Below are 16,498 nucleotides of genomic sequence, written 5' to 3' on the forward strand. Positions count from 1 at the left end.
TTTTCATACCTGCTGACTGTGAAGCATTGTGCCTACTCATAGGCTGAATGTCATCCCATCTGTGCAGCTGCTGAAATAAAACTTTATCCTCTCCATGTTTTCTCTTTTGCCAGGTATTAAGGGAGAAAAAGAATATGGTGCTAATTGTGCTGATATGTAGTCTATCAATTTCTAGCCTAAGACTTCTATAAAATGATGAATTATTGTAGTCTCATGCTATGTTAATTCAAGACAAATTAAAGCATACCATGAATTTAATTTGGCTTTTATGGGTTAACTTAATGGTAGTTTATCCAAAGGATCACATGTTATTCCTCATTAGATAAATGAGCTTAGCAGAGTTTCATTCACTGTGGACAAAGTTCAACTGTTTTACATCACAGAAAGATTTTAATTAAAAATCATGGACTTGTGATGGAGGCTATTATACCAGATTTTCTTGACCTTTGAGTAAAAAAAAAAATATTCTTTGGTATTCTTAATTCACTATGCCCTTTCTAACCTATTACTTTGTCAGCTGTATTTTAATTCTGATCTTTGTCTGTGTTTCTGAAGTTCTTGTTGGGGAATTAAAAAAAAAAAAAAACCAAAAAAAAACCCCCAAAAAACATGCCACCAAATAAACCCCTTTCAAACAATATTGCTTTTGAAAAGTCATGCTGGGAGCTACACATACCACTAAGTACTCTTGATGTTGAATATAATCCTCTAAAGTAGAAGAGCTTCATCATATTTTCCAAAAATGCCAGGTGCTTTCGGACCTTTTATTAAAATTCAAATATATTCTCAAGGATGCTACAGACATCCTTGTGATAGCTTAAGAGATTGTCTCACATTTTCCAGGTAAATGACTTTCAGAAGTCATAAGAAAAATTCTGAAGGGCCTTGGAGTCATCTGTGCCTCTTGTCATCCCCGGTAAATGTTTATTTAGAAATTTCTGTGGTTGTGAGCACTGAGATGTGGGCCCTGTTGCCATATGACAGAGGCACAAAAGGGAGACTTATTTCAACATGACCCTTAACCAGAAGGATGCTGAAGAGTTTTGGTTTGTTTGTTTCTTTTTTTTCCATATCTCTTCACCCCCAAAACATTTTATAAATTTCATGTCAGAAAAGTATCAAGACAGATTTATTTATTTATTTATTTTTCCCTCACCCCTACACTTTTTATAAAAATAAAGCCTTTTCCATGAGTAAATAGGTCATGATAAAGAAAGAATTAATACAGCAGACTTTCCCTACAATTGCTTCTTGCTGCTTGCTGAGGGTCAAGTGATTTTTAAAAAAATCTTTGCATTCCTATCTTGGTTTCAGTTGCAGCTTATTACTGCAGAAAGGGGGGCCAGGCAGTCTATCATGTATATATATAACTGGTACTTTACATGTTTTACTCTAGTACACCTCTATTTTCTTCCACCTACAAGAACTTGATTTTTATTTATAAATTTGGATTTTTCTCCTTTTTTATTCTTATTTCAGTCCTTTATTTTATTTACTGTAAAGATCACTGCTGCAGTTAAAAGGAGTTATGCATTTTTAGTATGTAACAGTTTTCAGTGTACTGAAAAGACACATTAAGAGTCTAGAGATGGTACCCTTCCCTACATGAAGTGATTTTCCTATTCCCAAAATTATATGGGGAAAAAAAGCCCAATCCTATTAAAAGTGACTACATAGTCAGTAGCAAACATGAGGAGAAAACTGGTGAAACTATACCTTTAAAAGGCAGTTTCAGAAAATTTATTTACAAAACATAGAATGAAGTATGATGTATTATTTTTGATTGTTCTGGAGAAAAGTCATATCTTTTGCCGACTCTAGTTGTGGAAAACAAAATCCAGTGTCATATTTAAATTACACATCTTTTCACTTTTCTGAATTCTTCCCTGTGTTCTAAAAAGTGCTGGGGAGGGAATGAAAGGAAATCTAACAGATATGTTTCAACAGAATGTGACTATGAAAACGTAGGCTATTTCTGGCAGTGTAATGATAAATAATAAATGGTCATAATGAAAAAAACCCCAAAAAAATAAGAGACAAGTGCAAAATCCTGGAATTGACATTGGTGACTCTGTGTTGAACCTGCCAGTATTGTCTCCCTTAGCTCTCAGTCTGTACTTGAGCAAGAGCTGGCAAACACCTTGTAGTTCTACTACAGCATGTCTGAGAGACAACAAAATAATCAGTAGATTGCAACAATAAATTTAAGTGATAATGATCTTGGGGTTCAAGTGTCTGATGCAATTAACACCTTTTGAGGTTACTTAAATGCAAAAACATATCTGATTTCATAGGGGCATTTTAAAAAGTATTTTGGTAAAAATAAAGTCTGAAGATATTTTCCTCAATTATTGAATAATTAAAATAATTCTTTGTTTTGTTAGAAACCGTTGTAATGTTGAACTTTTGGTCAAAATTGGAATAGTTGTAGAAAGTCAAGCTGGCTTATTCTCAAAACCAGAATACATTATTATGTTTTCTAAATATGTTTGGAGATATTATTTTACTGTTCCTCTGGAATTTTATGTTTTTCCATAATTCCACTTATTTCCATGAAATGTAATGGCAGTGGAGTAGTATAGGTTAGGTTGGGAGGAAGAATTAAGCAAGGTATTTGTCTCCCTGTTGACACTGAATTTTCAAAAATATCTGCTAGGTGTTTGAGCACCAGAATGTCAGAAGAAAAACCCAATACTGTAACAAGACTTAATTTTGTGTTTTATATATTTATGCCATAAAACTGTGAATGTGAACATCCACAAGCAGCTTTAAGGATACTTGGAAAAAATTCTAATTCAAGAAGACATTGATTTTTGGGGGCATCCATTCATTTCAATTTATGCTGATGGTTTTACAGATTTTTTAAATTATCTTGTGTAATATTTTATTAGATTGATGCAGAAGTGACTAAGTTAAACAAAATGGACTGTATGTTGTGGGTGAGCCAATGTGATACGGGTGTTATAAAATCCCCTCTGGTCCAGGAATACTTGAACTAACATCAGTTTGATTCAGGTAAGATGACAGGTCCAACTGCAGAACACTCCAGCTAAAACTCAGTAACTTATACTGTGGGATCTGACTAATTGTTCATTTTGCACAATAGGCTCTCTCTAAGGCCCAGAAGTTAGCTTACTGTTAGCAATTCACAAGAAGATATTCATGTTTTGAATTCCGGCTCAACTTCTTGCACACATCCTGGCCAGTGTTACCTGAATTATGAATTTCACTGCTGTATAGCCCTCAAACAACTCCTGCACAGGAGTAGTGGTACAGCCAGGAGAAAAAAAAAAATACAGTGGATCTCTGCTTCATGGGGTGCAGGGGGGCCAGCCTGTCTCATTATGGGCTGCAGCACCTGAAGCATCTCTTGCCCCTCCTTCCTCACTGACCTTGGTGCCTGCAGGGCTGTTGCTTTCACTTTTTTTTTTTTTTCTTGTTCCTCTTTACAGCTGCTGTGCATTGGAGGGGTTTTTTTTGCCTGTTATTAAATGTGTTATCACAGAGTTTTATCAGCTGAATGGGCTCAGCTTTGGGCAGTGGGCAGTTTTGGAGCTGGCCAGAACTGGCTGTCAGTTCTGGGGACAAATCTGGGGGCAACTCCTTGTGTCTTCTCATAGAAGTCATCCCTGCTGCTCCTCTGCTACCAAAACCTTGCCACATAAACCCAATAGTTGCAGTATTAAAAGGGAGTGATCTTCATATCACAAATACACAAAATGTTTCTTGATGGCCTTCTGAACTTCTGTGTGTGTTACAGCTACACATCAGGGAAAAGCTTTACCTTTGTTTGAGGGAAGATTTCACCTTTCAAGCTGAATGCAAGTTTAGTCTGAAAAGAGTAAGTCAAATTGATATCTGCTACTATTGCATATTTAATCGGGATGGAAACACAGAGTCAGTTTTGATTACACAGGTTTTATCTATTTGCTACATCCCAATTCCATTTAATATTGGAGTTCTTAAATTGGAATCATTCAGTGTAAATGTTATATACTCCAAGAAATAGTATCGAGACTGAAAATATAAGTCATATAATAAAAAAGGGTATTGTTGGGAAAAGTAAATATGCTTCTCTCATAAGGAGAGACAGGAAATCTTTGTTTATCTTGCTTGGTGGACTCAGTTCCAAACAGTGAACTGAGGAAAAAGAAAATGGCACTGAGAAAGAGGCTGAACCTCCACATGGCTCTTAGGACATAAGGGGATGGAGGAGCGAGTGGTCCCCCTTGCTTTGGGATCAGTCATTAATGAGGCTGGTGACACCTAAGGCACAATATAAGCTGCTAAATGAGATGCCAAGCACCAGTACCTTAGAGGTAGCACTGGGTGAGCTGTGCAGCAGGCAGAATCAGATAAAGAAGTTGCTAGATAAACTCTAGAAGTATGTCAAGAGATGTCAAGGTAAGAGAGTTAATTTAATGGGAAATAATTCACTGAATAGATTAAGTCCTCCTTTGCTGTTGTCAGTCCTTCTAAAGCAAAACCAAATATGACTGCTAAAGATGATTGCATATTTTAGTTAAATTTTGATAGAGAAATCACATACAGAAGAAGCCCGCTGTTTGGGATGAATTAACTTCAGTTTTAAGACAGAGAAGTTTAGTGTACTTGCTGGAAAGGGGTTGCTTTTGTTTTTCAAATGCAGAACATGGGAATGCCTATAGCAGTTCAAACCAGACTTAATGCAAGTGCTTGGCATTGTCAGTTCATCAGCAGGAAAGGGTGAGATTTTGGTCCTGCTTCCCTAGAATAGTATCCTGGCTGCCAAAAATCTGTGGTTCAGGTGTTTCCTGAGAAAGTTGCCATCTCTCCATTAAGAAGTTTTGAATTAATTTTTTGATCTATGAACTAGTCCAATTTAATTTCATGTATTTGTGAGCTTTTAGCATTCATAACATCCGCTGGCAAGACATCTCACACCTACTTTGCACAGTGTGAAGTATTCTAGAACAATTGAAAAGTAGTGCTTTTTCTTTCAATGGATAATTATGTTGTCACCAGATGCTGTGGTTGTCAAAGTGGAGGTTCCAAGAGCAGTCGTACAAACTCATGGAAAGAAAATCCAGCTACAGCAATTAAATGCAAAAATATAATTGAGATGGCTTTTAAGGTACCAAAATTGCAGATACTTGAAAACAGAGAGAAACCTCAGGGGAAGCATGCCCTGCCCAAGATAAAGCAGGCAGAGTTTGCCAAATTGATTGACATTTTTTGTAGCTCTGAGCAGTTGTCTATATGTTCTTCACTAAATTCTCTGTATTTATTGATGGCTTTAAAGAAGTCATTGAAAATTAAATTAAAATAATTGTTGGTGTTCCTCACCTGAGCTCTGCTTGAGCTCATGTTGTAACACAAAATAGTTTCTAGGCAAGGTTTTGCAGAGGATAGGAATAAGGCTTTGTACCTTTGTTCTCTCTGTTCAAAAGTACTTTAATATATTTATGAGCATTTAGGGCAGATTGCTGCTGAAAGCTCTGATATCACTTGATAAAGTTGGATATTTTACTGTGCAGATGACAGCTGTTTGTTAGTCCTTCTTTTCATAAAGGCTCTCTAACATCAATTGTCAGTAGCTCAATAGACACTAAAATAGTTCCCCATGTTTACTTTTACTCAGAAAAAATATAGTTGTGCCAGAATGCAGCTTGCTGAGAAACAGTTCAGCATAGCTATCCAACAGCTAGAAATCTAAACATAATCACACATGTGACCAGTGTATCTATCCCTGCAATGCTCACTGCTGCGCAACTCTGACAGGGTCAGTTAAATTGCAAGTATCTGCTGTTGCGCTAGCTCTGTAATTACTCAAACCTATCAATTTTATGGAGTTGGCAAAACTTTTTAGTGTAAGAGAGCCACACGAATTTCTGTTCTGTGCACCAAGGACTTGCAGTGTGTTATGCTTATGGCCATGAGGATTTCAGTGCACACCCCGGGGTTTCTTTCTCTCTCTGCCAGTCAGCTCTCCTGGCAGCCAGCAACCCTCACAGGTCAGTCCTGCTGCTTCTCCTGACTTCACTGATGTGGGGTCTTCACATGGGACATCCTTTCTCCCAGCTGGGCCTTTGGGTAGATGGGAGGTCTCTCCTGTGTATTCAGCTGCTGTGCTGTTCTCTCCAGAAATGTTTCTTGCCCACGTGCACCCCTAACGCCTCAGGCAGTTCTCCCTCCCAGTGTATTCACATCCTTTTCCCAGTGGAGGATTAGAGTTTTTATTTGTCAGCTGCTCCTCTGAAGAGGATTCAGGAAGGTTCACACTTCAATCCACAAATTCGTTTGACTCTTCTCCATGCAGCAGTTCATCTGGCTGTTTTTCCTAATTAAAATAGGTACTTCTATGCACGCTTTGTCAGATGCTAGCTGTCTTACGTCACAGCAAGAGGCAGGACACTTCACAAACCTTTGCTTAGTGATTTGGTTGTATTTTTCCATGTGAATTTCCCAGGTAATCTGTATCAAGTCAGTGTGTTAAGAGATACACTTAATGTAATTATTTCATTAATATGTATGTTTGCTATTTATATTTTGCTTATTCCTGGCTTTTGGCTGAAACTAAGCACAGGAATTAATGTGTTTGGGGTAGGCAGTTCTCAGCCCCTTCTCCTGAAGAAAGTTGTGATAAGTGACAAATCACATATACTTGAAATTCTGGTTTTAATAAACCTATTGCAACCATGGTCAGTGTTTCAACGTGCAGTCAAATTCAGGGGCACAGCATAGCTGCCTGGTTTTATACATGGCTTGAAAGTGAGCTGGCTGCAGTTCAGGTCAGTGAAGTAGATACGTTGATGACAATTCAGGCAAAATATCAAAACTTGGTGGTAAAAGCAGTGTTGGCTCCTTCAGATTATATTTTTCATGGTACAAGATCGTGACTTTTTATTAGGGATTCTTTCCCCTTCATTGCTATCAGTCATGCTACAATTAGTAAGACAGTCAGCTTCTTGTCATCGACATGTGGCCAGGACTTTCTAGCCTTTGCTTTTTAATGTGGATTTCGTTCTTATGCAGTCTTCTGTTGTCTCGTAAGTCGATTGCTGCAAAGGGTTTTTCCTGGACCTAGTTGGAGTCACTTGGAGACAACCAAGGAAGTGGTTGGGTGGCAATATGATGGGAATTTCAGGAATTGTTGTCTTTCAACAGCACTGCCCTCTTTTACTGTTACATATGTAGGGTTTGGGAATTGAAGACCATGAGCAGTGGCAGTGGCCACCTGGGATTTCTGAGAAAATCCAGTTGTTCACAGGGCTTCAGGAGCTCGCTAAGGATACGTTCCTCAGACTAGAGGCAGGAAGAAACCTTTTCTCCTGCTTGTCTGTCTGGCTTGGTAGGGCTATTATTTTTATCTGAATGTTTATTTTTTAATGCTTGTGACAGACTGTTCTGCTGCTTGCAGGGAAGAATGTTATACACAGTGTATGTTGTGAAAGGTGACATTAAACAAATGTGAAAGTCTGCTTTCTCCCATCTTTCTCATTTTTCCTTTCAATTCTGTCCAGTTGTGCCCAGACACAGTATTAAGTTCTTGTTCTTTATCTCTGAGACATAGTTTAGACTATTAGGACAATTTTGCTCAAGGAATAGGCAGAGTCTAATTATTCATGGTGGTCTAGAAGAGAGAGAACTGAGACTAGTCAGGATGAAAGTACAAAGGTGAAAACATGGTAGCTTTTTAACTGTATCACATTGAAGAGAAGCCCAGGTGTTATTAGAGGTACTTTTGATTGATCAGTAATATATCTCAGCAGTGTGAACCTTTCACTTTGGGACAGATGAGCAAACATTTTGGCATACCTTCCAAGAGAATTGCTGTGTAATTGAAAAGGGATTATTGTCATGCTTTCATGGTATATTCACAGTTATGAATATACCATGAAAAATCAAATAAGAAAGACTGACCTTATACCAATTCTGGACCTCCCAGCAAGTTGACCTCCTGCAACCCATAATTTCTTAAGTTTACTGCAGTGAGAAACATTTTGTAGGCAAATAGCAGTTAAAAATGCATCAAATGTTTTGTGATGTAAGGGTGGGTTTTAGTGTGGATCTTACTTCAGATAACATACCATAAGTCCTTATCATTTATTTATTCGTAATTTTTCATGTACATGGCCCTTCACTGGCTGCAACTTCGGACAGTTATTTTACTATTGATATAATTTTTATTTCATAGATGGCTTGTATTCTTCTCAAACTGCTACTTAGTGATGCATTTTAAATGTGACCTAATTAAAAAAAAATTATAGTAACTGGTTTTAAGTTGGTATGAAAACCAGTTCGGCAATCTCTTCTGGTGCAGCTTCATGTGATAAGGCAGCCAAGGGAAAAGACTTGGCTAAATGTTAGTTAAGTGCAGATACCTAAAGCTGTTGTGTCCTTGGCTGCTTTTAGATTTAAGAAGCAGCTAAGCCTTCTGGTTGCACTTGGAATAAACTGGTCTTTAAGTAGGAAGTGAAGGAGTAAGAATGGAGAATGCTGCTTCTTCCAATGATCACAGTCTTAATTCCCTCACAATGTGAGCTTGTCACCAGCACATTAAACTGACAGGGGAACCTCTGCTGTACTGAGAAGTTTTGGGGTTTTTTCTGCATTAAGAAAGAAAGCTTTTGGCTGTATTATGCAATTTAAGAGAGTCTATTCATTAAATATCTGTATCATTTTGAATAAGTGGGAGCAATAATTCTATTCTTGCAGATAGAATGCAAATATAATAATTTTTCTTTTAGCATATTAATTCAGTAAGGAGATTAATATAAGCCTCCAAACTTCTTAGTCAAAATCTTTATTCTCTCTGCAGAATGCAATACAATTACTACTTGGATGCTGATAGTAAATGAACTGTTTTATTGAATAGTCATAATGAAATATCGGAGGCTGGTGTGTGATAGTTCTTATAAAGAGTATATACAAGGAAGACTTTGCAGAGGAGGCAAAAGAGGGCAGAAAACTTGTGTTTCAAAAAGAGATAGGACTGGCTGTTAGTGGAGCATTGGCAGCTGCTGTTATACTCCGGTACTCCTCTGGTATTGGTACTCCTGACTTCCAGTATGGTTTGGAATCAAATTCAACCTTCAGGCACATAATTTATAAATACTCTATTGCAAGCTCAGGAATTAGGGTTATTATGAATTATTACTACTACTTTATTTAAGCATTGATATATCTTTTGCAATACTGACTAGCATGAGCCTTTTTTCCTTAATTTTCAGTCTTGATTTCACTTTACAGTAAAAACCTCTACACCTGAAATAATGATCAAACTAATTATCAGGGAAGCCAAGAACAGGTCAGGTTAGAAGGACCTCAGAATGTCATCAAGCCCAGCGTACTGCTCAAAGTTCTTCGAGCTATGACAGCAGAACAATTAATTCTTAGCACTTCAAAAGAATATTTTGTTATCTTTTGAAGACTTGGTGCTACGCTTCTAAATGACAGGTTCTCTGCTACATATTTTTGCACAGAATACTGAGGCTGGACTTTAACTAGAAGCTCCTTAGGAGTCTTCTTTAAAGACAGGACTTTTTTTACAGTGACCATCAGTAGCGTCAAACTTTCCTCCAACTATGGATGCTCTGCTGACAATCCGGTGTTACAAGTTTTGCTTATAATGTAAACTTAAAAACGTTTTGGTCAGCCATTTGTTAGCAGACATTTTTGTTATTTGTCCAGTGGTGGTACCAAAATTTTTGTTTTGTAGATCATAATGAGGCGTTTTTGCTGTTCTCTTACTATGGCTGATTAGGCGTCCAGAAGAGAGTGCTCTAATTTTTCCGGTTTAGGTCTTATGTTTATGTCTGTGGAACACCTGATTTTTTTCCTTGCCCAACTACTCAGCAGTTTATTTTTTAGTTAATTTATTTGTGACATTGAATATTGTCTCCCTCTTTTTTTTTTTTTCCAGTGTGACAATGCAAAAGGACTCAAAGCCTTCTACGATGCAATAAAATTTGGACCTAATCATCTGATGGTTTTTGGCGGTGTATGTGCAACAGTTACTTCTATCATTGCTGAATCTCTGAAGGGATGGAATTTGGTTCAGGTAAGGCATGGAATGGAATATATTCTAATGCTGTCTTGTGTCTCTGAATTAAAAAAAAAAAAATAAAAACATAGCTCTGATGCTTTTAAAACTTGGAATTTTGTGAAATTTTTATGTTTCAGTTTTGAAGGGCCGTTAATGTGTAAAGATTAGTTACTTGTATATAATGCTAGATTTTAGGGGTTGGCATTTTATTGTACTCAAAAATGCTTGGGAGTTTGAGGCAGCAATCATGTGTCTCAGTAGGTTAATTAAATAAAAATAATAGGTCTCAAAAAGCAACCAAGTTTAAATCAAGTTCAGGCAAAGTAGGGGGGAAAACCTAGGACTTCAGAAAAGTTAGAAGAAACTCATCAGGACTTAAATTATGGTACTTCAGGGTATTTACTCAGTCTGTACTCAGTCAGAACACAGTAATTTCTATGCACTTTAAAAGTGCTGGAAGTGCATAAATTCTAAATAGTGACTAGGTTCATGTCTCAGTATTTGACTCACGAAGCACATTTATTCCCAGTTGCTCTTCTTTCTGACTTTCTCAAAGGTCAAGTTTGTGGAAAGGTTTCCTCTGCTGAGGAATCAGAATTTATTAATACTAATCTCTAAAATGCAGATTATAACAGCATGATTTTCTTCATTTATTCAATCATTTGACTAGTGATAATTTTCAGATGGATGGCTGATCACATAGCCATTGAGTTTTGCTTTTCTGATGTGGAAATACCCTGGCTTTCTACTGAATATTCATATTGCCCAAAGATGATCCTGTACTTTTTTTTTTCTTAAAAACTCCAAATTATTCTATAGCAAAATAAAAAATACATAACAATTACCTGAGGTTACAGTTACAAACAGGCTTCTCTTTTCCACCTGGAATACTCACTGAGAGTAGTGCAGCAAGAACAAATGAGGCATAATTAAGTTTGTGAAGAAGATGATGATCAGAGTACAAATGGGAAAATCTTAGGAGGATAATTAAAGTAGCTTGTTAACTGTGTTTGCAATGCTTGTCAGATCAGATATTTTTTCCTTCTGCTTTGGGATTTTTTTTCTGATATAAAAAGCAATCCCTCTGTGGAAACCAAATAATAGTCTGTCTCTGGGGAGAATGGAGAAAATAACAGAAGCCTTGAAACTAGCCTTTAACACTGTCTCTTAAAATTGGCTAGTTCATGACCTATAATGAAGTATGTGGCTGGAACTCTGTTGTTTTTTTGGTTTTTTTTTAAATTTGTCACATGGAATTTCTGTATGACGTAGAATGTTTTAAACAGCTGGGTTTCATTGTGCTAAAAATCTTTTCATTTGCAGTCAAGTTCTGCCTGATAGAATCTGGAAATCAATTTTTTCATGAAGTTGTTAGTCTGAGGAAGGGTGATTAGAAAGCTTTTAAATTCCTGAATTTGTCAATGTATATGTCCAATTATAGAATGGTATGAAGTATTGCTACCAGTGAACATTTATTTCTCTGTGTTTAACCACTATAGCTGTGACTATGTCTTAAACATTATTTATGATATCAGTTCATCAAGGTGTTCTTGACTGCTTGGGCTTAGTATCCTGTGGGCACTAGATAAATCCTCACAGGGCAAAATGGCTCTTTATGTCAGGTTTTTTATACCGTGATTGGCTGAAGGATGAAAAAAACCACAGCAGCATGGCTGGGAATTGTGGCAAGGTTTAGTAAATGGAATAGCAGCAATGGCAATAATCTCAATATTGTCTGTGAAAGTGTTGTGTCATATAGTGACAGCAATATGTGTATCTGCAAATCAGCAGATGTAGTATGTATGAGATAGTGGGGAAACAGAGTACAAATCCTTCCACTCCTCAGGATCCACTGTCATAAGTGTCTCTGATTAAAAGCATAATTTGAAAGAGAAGGTAGAAATCTGTGGTTCTCAGAGGTGGAGCAATAATATTCAGCCTGATAAAATACAAGGCTGTCCTCCCTCAAAACTTGAGACTTCACCTCAAGGAATCACAGCAAACTCGCATAAATTGTTTTATGAAATGATGATGATGATGAAGTCTTTTCATGTTGCAGTCAGGAAGAGGGAAAACATCACAGAGACAAAAACTAACCTGACATTGTATTATTGAATAGAGGATTTTCATTTGGATGTCTGACTCCAAAGCCCTGTCCCAGTCCTTGTGCCTGCAGCCATGAAAACAAAGCTCTTAACCCTAGGAGGGACATTTGATTTGATTTACACAGGTGTCATGAGGTTCAGCAAAGTATTGACTCTCTAACACGCAAGAGAAAAGCAGGATGATACTGGTAGTCTTGGGAAAAACAGGGATGAAAGAAGAAGAATAATACAATATAACTAAAAGAAAAATTACTTTCCTGACCAAATAGAATATGAGGCTTGCTGGCTGCAAAACCATTCTGAAAGCCTTTTAGCCCTGATTTCCAAGTTACTGGGTGACTGCTTTTCCTCTGTTTGGATGAATTTTTTTTTTCTGCCTCTTCTCCATTCTCTACAATAAGAAGTTGCCAAAACTAAACAGTGAAACAAAAGGCCAAGAGTATAAATGTGCTGGAAATTTTCGTATTGAATTTTCTACTCAAGCAATTACAGTAGTGGTGAGGGAGGGGAAGGAAATAGATTCTTGCAAGGCAGCTTCAGTCTCTACTCTCCTTCCTGTATGCTTTTGATAATGATAGTGTATTTTTACTTAACTGGTTAAATCAGGTCACTGACAGCCTTCAACACTGTGAAATAGGGAAGATTATAGAGGTTGAGAAAAGTCTCAGTCTGAAGGTGACATATTTCCATGTCATATCAAAAAACACGTACTTTTCCTTCTCCATTTTTACAAATTTTTACATTTTACTCTTTTTACTCCATTTTTACAAATTCAGATTTAGGGAATTTGTGCTCTCAATTAGCTGCCTTCAACTGCTGGCTGATTTAATTATCTCTTAGCTGTAACAAAATTAATTTTTTTTAAATGGCGCATTTCATATCTGTGAAAGGAGCAAGTTGTTTTAATCTGCAAAGTCTTATGTCAACCTGAAGGACTTTCACTGAGGTATGCTAGGTGACACAACTTGGAAAATGTTTTTTGAACAGATATTCTGTTAGCAGGACAAATGCAGGCACCCATTCCTTAGCCTCTCAAATGAAAAGCCTCTCTGTGGGTAATCTCTGTGGGCCAGCAGTCCTTTGTTGAGTGACAGTCTGAATATGGGTTGGAGGCTGCATGTGCATCTTTGATCTCCAGGCTGTGGAGTGGAATCAGTTTGAACTTTCAGTGGTTTAGTTTAAAAGTGCCAATAATATCCTGTGCCTTTGAGGGTGGGCCTTAAAGGCACAATAGTGGAAAGTTGCTGTTCTATGGGGGAATACAACAATGTCAAATTATTACATATTACTCTTACCCCCATGCTCTTTCAACATGTATTCAAGGCAATTAAAGAGTGAAGAAGAATCATGAAGAGTATCTCTTAATATCTTGCAAAAGAAAAATTAAGTATTTTTATCCTATACATTGAAGCATTCCTGATAGTATCCAGTTACTGTGAAATGGAGGAGATCGTTAGTTATTCAGTCTTTCTCTTCCATTTCAGTATATCCATCACCTGTTATATCCATGTGAATTTCTTACAGTGGCAAAAGTATCCATTTTACATAGATTGCTGCTTCTCCTGTTTTTCATTGTCATCTCTCACTTTTCCTAATTGTTTTGTTAACACAAACATTTAATCAGCATTAGGACTTTGACCACACTGGTCATCTCTCTTAATCTGTGGAACTCTTTCTCAATTTTGGAGATTCATCTTTTTCTGCCATTGTGCCATTGACGTACTCTTACAGCCTGCTTCATTTACAATTTCATTTAACTCTGAAATTAAGCTTCTGCCAGAAACAAAGTATAAATTTTTGTGCTTCCTCAGAATATCCTCTGTTTCTACATATTTTATGTAATCTAGTCATAACTGCTGGCTTCTAGGCAAGTAACTCCTTCAGGCAATGCAGTGATTAGATTGTAATGACATTCAAAACTGAAGAACCTTATTTTGGATTCAGCATCTCATGTTGGAAAGTTTTCTAACAAAATTATAGGTACCCTAATCATGATATATTACTGCTCACTCTTGGGCATATTAATATAGGATGAGTTCCTGTGTTAGAAAGGGGGGGTGGAAAGGGAAAATTCCTGGTTCTCATGTGATTGGATATTAAAGAGCCTACCCTGAGATTTGTTTTATTGTCCCAGAGATCCATAGGTATTCAAGTCACATCTCTGAATTACTGAAAAGGCTGCTGGTGTTCAGGAAAATTGGTGATGTTTCTAGCTTTTGCTTTCCTTCTGAAACAAGGCTGATGTGATTGCACTGTCAGTTCCTCCCAGGAATTTCTGACCAATGGCCAATTGCAACCCAGTTTTAACAAGGGATTTCCCAAAGATTGTTAGCTTCTACACATTGCTGTGGAAATGAGCTTCTGTGGACAGGGATCCACATGAATGAAGAGGAGGCTGTAATATGAGTGCAGAGAGCTTAGGGCCAGCTGTGCTGTGATGTCCTACATCTTCTGCTGCTTTTTATGTAAAGGGGATTGATTGGATTGAGAAGATTGTTACAAAAAAACAGCAGAAAAAAAATGAGGAAACACAAAGGAAGGATGAAAATCAGAAGGGTTCTGCTGCTTTTTATGTAAAGGAGATTGATTGGATTGAGAAGATTGTTAAAAAAAAAAAAGCAGAAAAAAAATGAAGAAACACAAAGGAAGGATGAAAATCAGAAGGGTATGAAGTAGGAGCTGAGGTATGTGTCCGTGTGTTTGTAGAAGCCTAGGATACGTGTATCTGTAAGAAACGAGGCTTTATTAGGTGTCTGTTACTCATCAAAATTACTGTTAACACAGAATTTCACAGCTATGTTCAGGTTAAAATGATGTGGTTTACCATGAAAGTACTGCAGGTCATCACAGTATATACAGTACTATACTGGCCACTGAATCAAATTTCTTCTTGTTAATATCTGAATTTCTAAATCCTTATACTTGTTACCTGGACCTCCATCATGAACACATAAACATTTGATAGAAGAAGGTGGTGTTTCATTTTCTTTTTAGCCTTTTTCATCATGTTTGCTCCAGTACAGTGAGTTTGTGCTACTTTTGCCTTCACTGCACAATTTTCATGTATTATTAGTTTGAGTAATGAAAAGGGCATTTAAAGTAGTCTTTGGCTAAGAAGATTAGCTACTTCTATCTATGTGATGCAGGCAGTCCCTCTTGAAGAGGCCTTCTTCCCACTGGAATATGACCCAATGCACCAACAAACTAGAGTCTTTGTCTTCTTGGCCCATAATTCACTATTGTAATCTTTTTTTTTTCCTTCTTCCTATTTTTTTTCTCCTGGGACTGGAGGGATTTTATAGATTTTCTGTATTTGTGTTGTGCTTTTAATAGACAAAGTGCATGAGGGAAAGACACCTCTTGAGGTCTTATTATATAAGGTGCAAACCTGAGGACATTCTGGTCCTGCTTTCAGGAGTTAGCTGAGCACAGAAGGAAGTTAGGCTCACTTCTCTGTAGGAATGCCCAGGAGCAGGAGAAAAGCAGATTAGGTCTGACCTTCAGGCAGAATTTCCTGTGAATTTTCTCCTCATTTGAGAGAAGCTGTGGTGAATTTGGAGGGACACAGACCTTTTAGTTCTGCAAATCCTCCCCCTGATACAAGTTGCCAGCAGGAGCCCCTGCCATTATTGATGAACCCTCCTGAAGATTTGCACTTGCTGCTGGAGAAGAGCATGCGTGGGGGGTTGAAGAAGATGATCAGTGCCATACCTGCTAATTAGGCTGTGTGTCAGTGTGTGTATCTGCACAAGGTAGGGCAGACGTGGAAGCAGTTGTATGTTCACCTTTCAGCTCAGAGAAATGGATGTGGCAGTACAGCAAGAAAGACTGGTCTAGGGCAAAGGAATAACTTTAGTGACAAAGGTCCTTTCACAGGGGTGCTGAGTCCCTGTTCATTACTGCAGCTGTACTCCTGGGGAGATGTTTGCATCACTTTGCTGTTAAGAGCAGAAATGTGGTCCACAAAGTTTAAATTGCAAATTTCAGAAAATTTCTAGGCTGATGTATGGCAAGAAGTGCACATCCTAAATTTCAAACACACTGCAAGATACAGTAGGACCTTCTTTTCTCTTCTTTTCACCTTCTGCCTAAATGTATGACATTGATTCTGTGGCAGAACTTGTCTTTCCATCAATTTGAAACTGGCTTTTGTCCAGTGTTCACTTTTATATAAATATGATTAGCTGTTTGTATTCATCTTGTTTGTCCTGCAGAAAACATCAAAACTATAATACACAGTCTAGTTTTTGCCTTTGATCTAATGTCTAAGGTTCAGTTCATTACACAAAGTGTGAATAAAAGTATTTTAATAAAGCTCTAGAGTTAGGTCAAAGCAGCTCAAGACTGTACCTGCATATTTATTCTA

General features: G+C 37.4%; 1 protein-coding gene across 1 annotated transcript in view; it reads left to right on the forward strand.

The window, feature by feature from the left end:
* Nucleotides 1–16,498, forward strand: part of GABBR2 (gamma-aminobutyric acid type B receptor subunit 2) — a 456,087-nt gene that overhangs the window by 93,190 nt on the left and 346,399 nt on the right. Inside the window, exon 2 of the mRNA XM_041408112.1 lies at nt 9,905–10,042. Coding sequence (XP_041264046.1) covers nt 9,905–10,042 — 138 coding nt within the window. The remainder of the gene's footprint in view (nt 1–9,904; nt 10,043–16,498) is intronic.

This window comes from Onychostruthus taczanowskii, unplaced genomic scaffold, assembly GCF_017590055.1.
Source record: "Onychostruthus taczanowskii isolate IOZ18803 unplaced genomic scaffold, ASM1759005v1 scaffold29, whole genome shotgun sequence".
NCBI classification, from domain to species: domain Eukaryota; kingdom Metazoa; phylum Chordata; class Aves; order Passeriformes; family Passeridae; genus Onychostruthus; species Onychostruthus taczanowskii.